Here is a 14,770-nt window from a genome sequence, read left to right as displayed (position 1 = left end):
AATTTCCTACAAGGGAGCAAAAGCCAATTTCTTACAAGGGAGAAAAAAACCAAGCTGGCTTCAGATTTCTCCATTGTCACATTTAGTGCTATGCTATCTGAAAATGCAGAGAGACCCAAGGATGTTATATCCAGCCAAGATGTGGTTAAAACATAGAGGTTACAGGGAGACCTGCTTAAACCTGAGAAACTAAAGCAACAGTGAGACTTTTTTGAAGAAAATACTTGATAATTCGAATCCAGCCAATAAAAACATATCAAAATAACTCGGAAGGAGAGCTGTTATAGAAAAATGACTGGTGAGAATCACTATGTATATTTAAATGTAGAACTAATCTCTAAACAACTATGAGAATTAATGTTAAAGATAGAATACGAATGCTATCAATTGGGCAAAATAAAAATATTAACTAAAAATCATAGAAGATAGAGATAGAAAGAAGAGAGAAAGTACTGGAGTTTTTATCTTTCCCAATTGATTCCCAGTCAATATTGTCTAAAATTGTATCGCTTTAAAATGCCAACACACAATTATTTCAACCTCTTAATATTTCGTAATCTTTTTTTAACCTTAGAATGATCATTCAAGGCATAATTATTATAGTGCAGAAACTTTTACTTGAAGTTTATTAATTCTTTCTCTTTGAGCTCTACTGTGCAATCATAATTAAAATGTATACTTTTTATTTTTAAAAATACACTGAGAGTATGGTCTCATTTTATAAAAGTCTGCATATATATCTTAAAAGGAGGCTGCAACGATGTTCATCTGATATTAAAAAAATGATTATTTCTAAGTTGTGAGACATTTTTAAAAACTTTAATTTTTGCAATGTTTGGCATTTAAAAAACGTATTCTAAATGATTATCCTTTGTGTTATGAAAACAACTGTGCAATTTTTTTTTTAAACTAGAAAAAAAAATGCCAGAAATGATTAATTGTGGATGATGTGAATATTTGGAATTATTTTCTTCTTGATACTCTTCTGTAATTCTTTAAATTTAAAAAATTAAAGAATTAATGAATAAAAGTGGGTAGAGGGTGAGGATAAGAGAATATGATACCGTGTGTTTGACGACATTCTCTCCCCCTGCTCCCCCCGCACATACACACAACTCCTTTCGGGGGAATTCAGTCCAGAGAGCACTGCAATCTCTTCCAGGTCCATCTTACTGAAAACAGTTGTAGAAGCTACTAGCTCTCAGTGAGCAGATCTTTATGAGGCTGGCTTAAGGGACAATTTTCTTTCCACCAGAAGGGGTAGAACAGCTTTGGGCACACTATGAAAGAGGACAGGAAAGACACTTTTTGAAAACAATTCTACTTTGGGGCTCAAATTTTTGAACAGCTTTATGGAGATATAATTCACATGTCATAACATTCACTCTTTTAAAGTGTACAATTCAGTGGTTTTTAGTATATTCACCAAGTTGTGAAACCATTACCACCGTCTAGTTCCAGAACATTTTCATTACCCCCAAAAGAAACTCCATACTCACTAACAGTCAGTCCCCATCCCTTCCTCCCACCAGTCCCTGGCAACTACCAAACTACTTTCCGTCTGTATAGATTTGCTTATTCTGGCCATTTCATACAAATGGAATCACACAAATGTGATCTTTTGTGACTGGCTTCATTCACTCAGCATAATGTTTTTAAGGTCCACTCATGTTGTAACATGCATCAGCACTTCATTTCTTTTAATGCCAAATAATATTCCATTGTTTGGGTATATCACATTCTGTTTATTTGTCCATCAGTTGGTGGACACTCTGGTTGTTTCCACATTGGCAATTATGAATAATGCTGCTATGAGCATTTATTTACAAGTGTGTGAACAAGTTTTCATTTTTCTTGCTGAATCATATGGTAACTCTGTTTAGGAGCTCAAACATTTAAACTTCCCTCTTCTTCTTTGTTCCCAGGCAGAAATGGTGCATAGCGCTTTCCAGGCCCAGCGGGCTTTCCTTCTGATGGCCTCTCAGTACCAACAACCCCAAGAGGTAAGAGTGTATCTTGAGAATCAGGGCTGCCCAGAGAATGGGCAGTGTAAGAAAAAAAACAAGGAGCCAGAACCAGTAATTGTGAGAGACATCCCAAAAATGAGATGTGTAACATGTAGATTCTGTCTCTAATCCAGAGAATGGATTAGAACATTTCTTCTGTCTACATAATCTTATCATGGCCAAATTCACACTGTAACAATTGACATCACCAGTTTAAAAGGTCAATTTATTTATGTCATCTGTATCCTATTCTTTTTACTGCTCTCACAATCTTATAATCAAGGAAGTATTTACTACTAATTTTTAGTTCATACTTGTTGCTGCTTTGTTATTGAAAAGTGTTCACATCTGTCATCATCCACATATTCTATGTTTGAATTTGATGATCTTCTATTTCCTAAATAGCATAGACAGGCTAAACTAGTGTGTAATGAGTGAAATTATTCATTAAAAAGTTGATCTATTACCAGCATACCTTGTTAAATAAGAAAAAAAAATAAGAATTGTTCTTTTGACTAAGTATTCTGCATATGAATTTTGGTAACAACCATATAAATATAAGATAATTTAGTATTCATTATAACACAATAGCCTAAATTTAATAGTTCGCCTTGAATTCTAAAGTAAACTCCTGAAATTGAAAAAGTTGAGCCGAGAATCCTGGGAAACTAAGACTTTGGCTTTCAGGGGATGAAGCTCAGTTCCATAAAGGGCCAAGACCTGAGACCCAAGCCCTCCTGAAACAGTGGTTCTCAGCCCTGCCTGTGCAGTAGAATTACTCAGAAAAATATTTTTGAATACCAATGCCTAGATCTCGCTCCAAGAGGTTCTGGTTTAATTGGTCTGAGGAGTGGTCTTGGCCTTGAGAGTTTGGGGACTTATCAGGTGATCCTAACTTGCCACCAGAGCTGCCAACTCCCACCTGGATGGAAATTTTGTCTAAGAAAATGAGGCATTAGCACACAGCCTAGCCAAGCAGCTTTGTAGGGATGGAAATATTCTGCGTTCCACTGCCTCCTTGGCTTTCTCAATCCCTGATTTCCGCCGCCGCAACCCCCACCCTGCCGCCCGCACTTTTGCAAAAGAGAACAATGAAACTATATCGCGATGTGATGTATTCTAGAGACAGCCTTAGCCTGGCTTTTCTGTGATTAAAGTTAGAGGAGAGATGACTTCAGTGCATCATTTAGAGTCTCAGGTAGAGGGAATAACCATGACTTTTCTTGTCTGGTGCCCTACACAATCCCTTCTTTAAGCATAAAACAAAAGACCTCTCTGTTGGCCTTGTAGGCCTTTCACATAAAAGTCGCTTATTAAATATTGGGTAAAGAAGTGAGTGAGTGAACAAACGAATGCATTGGGACCATAGCATCCCAACCCAAAATGAGCCATGGTCAGGGATAATGTGTGACTTAGCATGTGGCTGTGCAGATTCTTGGATGTAATATCTGTAATTCCACCTTCTTATCCTACTGCATTCTTGATAAAAGAGAGAAGAATGGATCTGTTCCAGGGGACTCATACCCAGGAAGGGCATGCACTGGCAATGTTCCTTGTAGCACTTATTAAGTGCTCTGAGCATAATAAACCCCAGCAGAATTGGATAGGCAAAATGCAAAGCAGTTTTTTGATGCCCATCTCCCTTTTTGTCTCCTCCATCTTTACCCAGAAGACTGTCCTAGTACTTCCACTCAATAGAAAAGCAGATATGAGAGGTCACCACCACAGTGGTGAGAACAGTCCATGGCCAGGCCTTGATTTTCTCCATGTACATTCTAGAAGATAGATCGTAAAGAAGATTATCATAAAGCAGGTCATAGTTTCTTGTAGGAACAATGTTGTAATTGTCCACATCATCCTTGCTTCCTTCTTTCAGGAGAATATTAACTCCTGTAATTTCAATTCTCATTAACATATGGCAATGGTTCCCAAACTTTGGTGTGTATGAGAGTCACCTACAGGGTTAAGACACAGATTGCTGGGCCCCACTTAGTGTCCAACTCAGTAGGTCCTGATTGAGGCCCGAGAATCCGCATTTCTAGAAGGTTCTCACATGACGGTAATGCAACATGCTGGTCCAGGGACCACACTTTGAGAACCTGTAGTGTATGGATGGCTCTCACAATTTACTTCTGGCTCAGATTTATTTCAGGTGCTTCCTATTTTCATTTCCAGCTGCCTCTAGAGACCACCGCTTCTCAAATTCTAATCTTCATTTGAATCACCTGGAGATCTTGTTGAACTGCAGGATCTGGATCAGTAGGTCTGTTGTGAGGCCCAACAGTCCGTAGTTCTAACAAGCTCCCAGGTGATGCTGCTGCTGCTGCTGCTGCTAATCTGTTGCTGCACTTTGAGCAGCAAAAATTTGTGTCACCACCTGAAATCCTCTGAGATGGGGCAGGGTTGGAGACAGGCATATAGTAAATATTAGGTGGGAAGAACCCTTAGAAGTCATCTCTTGCAGCACTCTCAATCTAAAGATGAGCCAAGAGAGGTTCAAAGAGAGGATAACTGGTTTACTCATTAGTTCCAAAGCTGATGAGTTACCCCAGGATAACTCTAATGAATTGCCCCAGAAATCCCAGCCAACCTGCTTCACCACTACACCAATACTCTACACTGTTGCTTTAAGCCAGAGTGCCAGCCTTCAAAGAGACTGCATTTAGTAGAGGGTGATCATCAAAAAGTAAAAGTTTTTTATACTTATCAATTATGAGCAAACTGCCAGTTAAGCAAGGTAGACCATTAGTGCTACCGAAATTCAGGAAAGTAGGGATCTTGTAAAGGTATCAGGAAAAGCATCAGAGAGAAAATAAAATGGCAATACAAGAGCAATGATACAGCTGCTTCCAATGTAATATTAGTACTACAATAATATTAATAAACTCAAAAAAAACTGCCCCAGATTAAACATGTTTTGGAAAATCCCATACTCTGTTCAGGAAAGAAACATGTTAAACCTGACTAAACCCACGCTTTCCCAAGCTTATTTGACCAAAGAGGCTCTTTGTAGCGTGACACTTTCTCATATCCTGCAGAAAGCTGGTGCACCAGTTTGGAAAATGAAGACGTGCACATTACTTTTAAGTTAGTGGAAGGATTCTCATATGAAAAATGGCCAAGAAGTCCCCATTCTGTAAGTACAGAAATTTTCAAGAGACCCTGGCACACTCAACTATTCATTTTTGACAGGTGGATATAGGGAAAAATATGTTATTTCTAATTTATGAGCACAAAAAAATGAAATTCAGTCACATATTAATGACCTGGCCATGGGATCTAGACCTGGGCCCCTTACTTTACTCACCATTTAAAGTCCTTTTCATAGACACTATACATAATAAGAGCCATACTGCACAGTCATTTATAGGATTTATATGTCAAAATAAAACTGTAGAAAGTGTTTAATTGAATAGAGAGAGGTGAAAGAAGTGGTTTTTTTTAGGATTGAGACATCTCACATCACCTGAGAAAGATGTGAAACATAATTTTTAATCACCTTCACCATGAGTGAACCCAAAAGTCTGGCCTGAGCTAAAAACATAACCTCCAGTAGACCAGTGCCCTGGATGGCCACCACCATAAGGAATGCCATCACCAGAAGTCTCCAGGCAATCACCCATGTAGGCTCCACCTCCTCCAGCCTCGGTTAATTTGCAGGTAGATGGGCAACACTGGGATGGTGAAGAACTGCCCCTGTCATGCCATAAGTAGAGCAGGCATTCTCCCTCCCTCCCATGCGCACTGTCCATATTCTCTCCAACATTTCTTATGCTGCTAAGACCAGACAATGAAATGGTCTGCATGCACGTGTGTGCCTGTGTGTGTGCGCGCGCATGTATGAATGTGTGTTTATGGAATTAACTGGTGCACAGAGAAAAATATTAACCCTAAGTTTCCAACTTTGGGAAAGATGATTTGTGGTCGTTGACTGCCCTTTGGATTTTATTCTGTTGAAAAGACTAAGAGTCTGAGGATTTTTATTCCTCCAGAAGGAGAGGTGAGTTTCTTCTATTTGTCTTTGTTTGGACTTGTATTTTAAAAGGAAATAGTGCCTTCTTGTGCATAGAGCAGGAATCTAAAACTGACTTTCGGTCCTTTCATTTTTATATACTCTGAAAAATTAGAAAGAGAAGGAAAATGAGAGACTCCTTCTGGCCATTCCTTCTTCTCTGGATGAATATGCACGCCCAGGACAGTGCTATGTTCAAAGCACGCACTTCATAAGGATTTTCTAATGCATGGAGCAGTGATCTCATTTGTTAATAATTTGTTACTCTTAAACTAAGCAACAAAGCCCCATGGCAGCAACCTTAGGACTTCAGCTTGGCACACTGAGAGATCCAAATTACTAGTGGGTGTAAATATGTTTAAGATTTTTACAAAACACATCAATTTGTGAGGGTTGTCAAGAGTAGAAACTTTGCACTTGGGCCTATCTGGATTTGAATCCTAGATCTTCCTCTACTCCTTAGCTCTGCTATTCCAAATGCAAGAAAAACAAATTTATCTCTGCCTCCTAAATTTGAGAATCTGCTCCTTTTTAGGGTGACTTGTGGTAAGCCCATGTTTCCTTATCTTTGAAATGGGGATAATAGTTCCTACTCCATAGAGTTATTGTGAGTACTGAATGAGAAAAAGCAACAAACGTCAGGTGATGGAGAAGAGTTTAGTATTAGAGAAGCCCATCTGCATTAGAAAACAGTCCCCAGTTCTCAAAGGCCTAACAGAGGAGACATTTTTTTTCTTGCTCACATAAGGCCTGCTCTGTGTTTTGGGCTGAGGGTCTTCTGTATGGTCATTCAGAGACCCAGGCTTCTTCCATCTGGCATCCCCTATCTCCCCTAGGTCTTCAGCTATTGAATTGGGAAAGAGAATGCAGGATCATTCCTGAGAAAGTTTTATGGGCCAGGCCTGGAAGTAGCATGTGTCACGTCCATGGTCATTCCTAGCAGCAAAGGAGGCCGATCAACCTGTATGCCTGGAATGAAGAAGTCATAGATTTGGTGAACACGTAGCCCATCTGCCAGAGTGGGTAACTTGGTTTGGCGAAAATGAGGTCCTTTTCAGTGGAAATAAACTGTCTTTCTAAACATTCCTGTGGGTTTTTCCAGGCTAATCTCCCAGTAGCCACCTGGAGGAAGACAAGAAAACTTTCAAGTCTAACAGCTGAATTTGTTTTTATTACACTTGGGTATATAGAGAAAAATATATAGATACATGTATACGAGTATCTGAAAGTTTCTCTTAATTAGAGTGTGTTCATCTTTTGTGCCTCTGTATTGTTTTGCCATAACTGTAAGGTGTCATATTATTGTCTAATATTTTAAAATGCCAAACAGAATAGACACATGACTTTGATCTCAGAGCATGCTGTGGGTAAATTAGTAGGTGCCAGTGGCAGGTCTGGAAATTGTAAAGAAAAGCAAACGAATGAACGAAGCCAAAATCCTAAGTGTTTCTTACATCTGTGCCCAGAAAATGTCACTACATTGCTCAGTCAGAGTTACTGAATCTTCTTGAAAGATTTGACCATGATTAGCGCTGCTTAATTCTATCGTTAGGGGGCATATGACAGATAACATAATGCAAGAAAGTAATGTTGGCCCTAATGTAAAATGAAATGTGTGCTTTAAAATATCACTATAAGGTTGTTTTCTTAATACAAAGACATCAAGAAAATCTTTTGTTGAGTGACTGGTATTAATTATATGTGCTGAGCAAGTATTTTTAATATATTTTAAATATATAATTCTATACGTTGGAAACAGAAAAGAAGAACTGCAAGAAAAATAAAACATAAAAAGTTTTCATCCTCTGCATCATACTGTTATGTTTCCATTAAGAAGAGGTATTTCCAGTGGTCTGAGTTGACAGAGTTTCAGGAAGGAGTAGCTCTTTGGAATCTAAGCAGTGGCCCACTTCATGGCCTTTTCCAGACTAACTCTATGTTCTCATTTCCTAAATATGCACAAGTTTCTGCTCTTGATATTGCTGAATGTGTTGATTCTCTTCACTACCAACTCAAAAGCACCCAAAGGCAATGCTTTTAATTTCTAGAATAAGAGTATAGGCTTAAGCCCAACTAAAATATCATCTATGAAGAGAAGGTAAAAACCGATTACTTACTGATACCTACAGGATTGGTTTTTGGAGGAGCATTTCATGCTGTAGGTGGAGAAGTGATGCAAAAAGAAACCTTTGCTTTTCTTATGAGCCTTTCCATGGCAAGAAAATTACTTCGGTAATTACACTATGGCTAGCATGTGAAGGCTGGTTATAGATGCTGGTTCACAAAAAATAAAGCACCAGGGAAGGAAGAAGAGGGAGAGGTTTGTGTGATGTCATCAGGGTCTGCTTGAGTTGACAGCCTGAAGCTACCCAGGCAGTGCTGAATCCCAACAGGAAAGCTAATCATTAGTTTATCAGGATGCAGAGAGGAGAGTAATCAGAAAGGAGGGTAATTCTGTCATTCTTCTGCCCAGACTGTTTGCTTTAGCAACATAAAGCTGTGAATGAGCCTGTGAACTGTGACCATGGTTAGTAGCTTTATAGGTATTTAGAAACCCAGGACTATGGAGGCAGAAAGGATTTGCTAAGATCCTGTCCTGTTGGACATCACTCATGGTGACTTTTTTTTTAATCTGATAAGGCACATTAGCTCATCTCTCTTTGTGTAAGACATGAATTGGATAATGAATGGCTGCTCAAAGGAAGTGAGGTAGTTATCACACACAGGGGATTTGGGGATTATCTGAGGGGTAAAGGTTAATAAAGAAGGATAATATCCTTTGTTTTATCAACTATTTCATACAAAGTTTGCTACAATTCCAGACTGCCTTGATGGCAAATTCTTCTTAAAGGCTAGAGCTATGTATATGGCTAGCAAGTGTTTCATTCTTCGTTTAGTCAAATGTTGGGATCACTTTGCATTTTTAATAAAATAATTATCAACTGTCTTTCTCTACTGTGAAGCTAAATGTTTCTATGCTAGCCGCCATTAATCTGATATTTAAAAAATTCAGCCTGAATCAAAAGTTAATTTAACAATTCTTTTTAAAAACCAAATATATTTTGGCCTTTGATTCAGATTTGCTACTTGTTCATGATTTCAGCAGCCTTAATTTGGGTCCTCTTTGCAGGATGTAGCTTCTATCATCTGTACGAAGCTGTATATGTGAAAATAGCAGACGGGAAGAAGGTAATTCCAGCTGCATTCCAGTCTGGATCCGCTGTCATAAATTACTTAGCAGAGGGCATGGTCCATTACTTTTTATGGTCATGTTCTATATTTGTATGTGCTGGGGGCTGGATGACAGAACCATCATTTGATATTAGTGTTTATGTGCTCCAACTAGTGAGGGCTAGACTTAAGCTTCACTGTGCGGTCCTTTTAATTTGTATATTTAGCTCTTAATTGGAAATGCAGACATTTCCTTAAGAACTAGAATTACAAATAATCCAAATAAATTTTACATAATTGTTTTTAGGAAAAGAAAAGTGCTGTATATTCTAACTAATTGAAATGCACTGTGCCTTCCAGAGATTTTAAAACATAAATTTTGTACATGAAAAAGTCAACATTGCCAGAATAATAAAGATCTAAATTCACAATTTTCTATCTTCTAGATCCTCTCCTAACTTAAACGAAAGCATCTAACTGATGGCACTTTATTTTAAAGAAGATATATTTCCCAAACTAATCGAGAGAAGAAAACACACAACCTTTTTCCCTCTGTTCTCAAGCTGTTCTTCCTCTATTCTCTACATTGCTCCCTCCAGTTCCAGCTTAATATTTAGTTTCTAGTGGCAAACACCTAGAGACTGTACTTCTCTGATGATTACTTCTTTTCATTAACTAAACAGAAAAGAAATGTTCTTGTCAGGTTTTAGTGGATTAGCTGCTGTGAAGACTAGTGTTTCCATATCTGGAATTGCTTATTAGATAAATAGTTTCTTCAGTTCTTTGTTAGACCCTGTAAATAGTTTCTTCAGTTCTTTGTTAGGCCCTGTTCGCCTTACATACTCCAGCCCTCTTTAATTTCCTTGACTTCATTAATTTATCTCTCGGGGCTCCTTTTTAAGCAAACATTTACTGGATGCCTACTATATAGCATTCATAGCGTTTGGCACTCCTGCATCTATTATCTCATTTCTATGAGAACATACTTTGGAGAAATAGGATCTGGGTGATGTTGTTTGTCACGATTCATGTATTCCTATGCCTTGCACTTTTCTTCACTGTTACCTTCTACAACCATTCAGACTTTTCTACCCACTCTCTTCTATCCAGTAATATATTAACTACACCTTCTGATAGTCTCTTTATAGCTTCGCACCTATATAGTAGTTTCTGTCGAAACAAAAATAACTTGTTTATGTGTTATGTTAGAAACATTCCACTGTTATTTTTGTGCATATTTTCCACCCCCTCAACAAGATTCTAAGAACTTCAGAGATCTTTGCTTTTATGAAGTATTGTGATCTTAACTATATTTTATTTGTTGTCAAGTTTGATAAGAAGAGAGGCTTGAGCTCCTGATCACTTTTGGTTTGAGGAATAAAAGCTGGGTGAATGGAAGAGCACAGAATGAAATTACATTTTTGTTTAGCGATACTATTATCTTTTACCAAACAACAACGACAACTCAATATTTGGAACAATATTTGGTAGAGATTGAGATATCAATTGAGGGTATGATTAACTGGTAAAATGAAGTCATGGATCAGGTACATAGAATTAGCCTTGAAAAACTATTCCTTGTGGGAATTTGGGAAAAGGAAGATTAGAGGAAGAACAAGCAAGTGCCTTCGAGGCTACCACAGAATGGTTCATTTCTGGATGTGTGGAGCTAATGATGAGAAATAATCACAGCCAGATTTGGGTGACAGATGTAGCTCAAGCCTTCAATGATTATATAGGTTCTGGGAAGAGTATGCTGATTAAATTCACATGGGCTGTGGAGAGCCAGCTGGCTTGATATTTAAGTGCTGTTGAAAAATGTTCCAATTAGATAGATTCTTCCCTGTGAGGAGTTTTCATGTAAATTGTGAAAAACAGTACTTTCTCGAGGCTGTGAAATTGTTGTGAGTGTCCAGTGTCAGCCCTCTGAAGCTGATAATCACGCAGTTAGAACCACAGAAACTGCAGTGCAGAAGAACCCCGGGCTTTATAGCTTCTACATGCAGATGGATTCTCTGTGTGGAGTAATGGGCAGCATGTCACACAAATTGGATTTAAATGATTCAAACAACAAGAGTCCCATCATTTTCTTTGGCTGAATATCCTGTAGTTGTATGTGTACAGGATTCCTCTTGGAAAGTCACAAATTGGATTACATTTTCTTGGAGGAACAGGAATATAATTTGAAACTTCATATTTTACCAACTTGACAGCACAGGCGGGGCAAACTATACATCATAAAAACTAAGATACAACTAAAATATTATAATTATTTAAAATGGGAAAATGTGGCTCCAGGTCCTGTAAAATGGTTATAAATATACTGCCTACTTTAACTGTGAGTCCCTAATGACCTCGAACTACATATACAGCTCATAAAAAGTCGATATCATAACTTACCTATCTGAAACTGATGAAAGCTATAGTAAATATTAATTGATAATGGTTTTACTTGACTTTTTAGAATTCGAAGGGTCATTTTATAGAGATGTTCTAAATGGTCCATATCCTTTGTTTAGAGAGTTGTGTTTTTTTTATTTCACATATAAGACAGGATACTCATTTACCTTGATGTAAAATACACAGTTGATGGACAAGATAAGATAGATTTATACAAAAATACCAAGCCTCTGACCTCGAATCGGTATATAGGATGCGCCATACATATGACATTTAAAATACTCTTTTATTCTCTTAGCTATTTCTAATTATATCAGCTTATATGACTATTACGTGATAACTGATTTCTTTTTAAATTAAATTTATTGGGGTAACATTGATTAATAACATTATATAAGTATTGGGTAGATGGACAGTTTTATAATACATCATATGTGTTTTGCATTGTGTGCTCATCACCCAAGGACTAGTCTCCTTCTGTCACCATATATTTGACCCCCTTTACTCTTATCTACCTCGCCCCTTTCCCCAATTCATGTCTTTAAAAATACTTTTTGTGGGAATGTGAGAACTCTTGGCTTTTCTTTTTCTCTCTTGACAGTCTTTTCTGGCCTGGACAGAGACACTCTGAATCATTCTATAATTCTCTAATACTGTACTTGAGACTGAATGATTCTTTTCAAAAATAGCAACCAAAGAAGCACAGCATTTAAAGACTTGATCTTCCTCAAGGATGCGTTTGGGACAGTTCTTTTGGCCCTGATCCTCTCAGTAGACTTCTCTTTGTTCTCCCATCTTCCAGGACTTAAAGGGGAAGGAGATTTGGAGAAGAGGAATGTGAGGAAAGGAGAAAGAAAACCATGTCCCCGTGGTTTATCACTCGGAAGGGAGGGAGGCAGTTGTGAGCCGAGCATGCAGCTGTGCACCGTAGAACTTTTTAGCATATGACTTCTCTGTGCTAAAAATATGTCAAGTTTTATTGCTCTTATTTTCTTCTTTGTGTCTTTGTCCACCGTGTGTAGCCTACAAAGTGGGGAACGTAAAGTGTAGGCGCTAGTTAGTAAGAAGACAGCAATAAAGGAGTGGACCTGTGATACACAGTGCTGCCTGTGCTGTTACCACATGTCATCAGAACACTTTAATTTACTTGGACTTATTTTTTCAATCTTTATTTGAGTCAGGTTACCCTAAACTTAGTTGTTTTCCCTGTATTAATGGACTCTTTACGTCCTTATGTTATCCCTGGCACCAAATCAATTTGATTGTTTACCCAGGTAGTGAGTAATCACTTATATCACTACCAGTAAGTAGCAGGGAGGGACTATAACAGGATATGATTACTCAGTACCTCCGAGCAATGAATGCCCAGCCCTATGTCCAATGTTCATAGTAGGTGTTCCACGAGAGACACAATGAATAAACCATCTTAAACCAACTGCACCCGAGGTATTCAACTTGATTAAGACCGTCTCCCAAGATTACTTATTAAATGAGTCTCTGGGAACCTACTCTTGTTTTTGTGTTTGTGGGAACAAGTAGTACACGGAAAGTCAACCCCAATCACTTTTTACAGTAAAAATCTCAGGGAGTCTGGAATGCATATTCTCTAGCTAGAGGAGATTCACACTCAACAAGACCATTATGAGAGCCCTTAGCATAATTATCTCCTGGCCTGTGGATTAATTACGAACAAATATTATTATTATTCCCACGTAAATAAGGAATAAAGCACAGAAAGATTACTTGTCTGTATCTCTCAATAAGAGTGAAAAAAAAGCCAAGATTTTCCAATTCAGAGCATGAATGTATCACCTCAGTCTCTCTTTGGTTTGACATTTTTGTTCCTTTTTTTCTTTTTCATTAAATGCTAATTAAATTTCATTTTTCTTATGCGAACATTAAGATAACTGGCTTATAAGATCTCCCAAGCAAGTGTCACTACAAATTTCACCAATGAGCTGTTCATTGCTCTGAATTGCTTTATGTGATTTTAATCTCGTTTGGTTTCTTCTAAGTGGAACATTTTACTACGGGTGGGGCCTAGAGGTAGATTTATCTTGTTTAAAAGAGTTCTTCTGCTGAAATTTTCTATGACCTGCTCATTTTCTTCACTCTTCAAGAAGCATAACCACTTTTCCATTTTGTCCTTGATTGTTTTGTCTTGTTAAAAAAGTGAATTTAAGAAATTCTAAAGGAAATAATGTAATGAACATTATGCTTTAATGGCTTATATTATTTCACATTCCCTGCAGTTCTGTGTTAAAGTACCTTTTCTGCTCTTTGCATGCAACAATTAAATATTCACATTTTCTTGTAACCTAATCCACGTATTTGTAATTTTAATAGACATACTGTATTTAATAATTGTATGTGACATGATTTAATTAGGCATTTTATTTTGAGTTATTATTGGATAATCGTAAATTCTTACAATCCATATCTTAATTCTTTATTCTAATCTCCAATAAATTTTAGCCCATACGTATAAAACATAATTTGTATTTATAAAGAAGAAGGAGTATAGAAGACCATCAAACAAATCAGCCTTCATAAAGAGCGATAACCATCCAATGTCCTCAGCTGAGCTTGGGGAGAAATCCTGAGGAGTTGGAGTAAAAGGATAGATTCAAGGGGTGAGATCCTAAAAAAAATTTAAGGGTACAGGAGTTGGGCCATAGCTTGCCTCCTTGATTGATATTATTTATAAGAAAAACATTAATTGCATGATATTGCTTAAATAGAACTCAGTTGATACTATTTTTCTAATTTTATTTAAGAATATTATAGGTATATATTTATTAAATGTGACTTCATCTCCCTTATGTCTTAAATTTGGAAGAGAGATCTGTTTTTATCTTTAAAAATATTTCCAATTCTATCATTTAGGTTGTTTCATATATTTGTTGGCTTTTCCTTAATTATTGCAATTTTCCATTTTGTCTCTATTCTTTGTTCAGGCAGGTCCTGAATAGAGTTTGTCATGCAATTACTGATTTTATTTTTTTTTTTGTATTTTCTCCACTTTTCTTATGTGATTTTTTTTATGTCGCTTGGGATGTAAATATTTACTCTTTTAGATAGGTTGTAACTTTTACAATCCTATAGTGACCCCTCATTTCTTTTAGTCAGAATTCTTTTTTTAATCTGATAACATTATAAGTATCCACATTTGTGTGACCTC

General features: G+C 37.2%; 1 protein-coding gene across 4 annotated transcripts in view; it reads left to right on the top strand.

Moving 5' to 3' along the window:
- The window catches only part of CAP2 (cyclase associated actin cytoskeleton regulatory protein 2), a 119,638-nt gene that overhangs the window by 44,084 nt on the left and 60,784 nt on the right, over positions 1-14,770 (top strand). For 3 of the 4 annotated variants that reach the window (XM_006909242.1, XM_015587277.1, XM_006909244.1), the window contains exon 4: positions 1,926-2,003. The exons of the other annotated variant lie outside the window; for it this stretch is intronic. In XM_006909242.1, the coding sequence (XP_006909304.1) occupies positions 1,926-2,003 (78 nt within the window). The remainder of the gene's footprint in view (positions 1-1,925; positions 2,004-14,770) is intronic. 4 annotated transcript variants of the gene reach the window in all.

This window comes from Pteropus alecto, unplaced genomic scaffold (genome assembly GCF_000325575.1).
Source record: "Pteropus alecto unplaced genomic scaffold, ASM32557v1 scaffold121, whole genome shotgun sequence".
Classification (NCBI taxonomy): Eukaryota; Metazoa; Chordata; class Mammalia; order Chiroptera; family Pteropodidae; genus Pteropus; species Pteropus alecto.
This window is presented reverse-complemented; position numbering and strand designations above follow the sequence as displayed.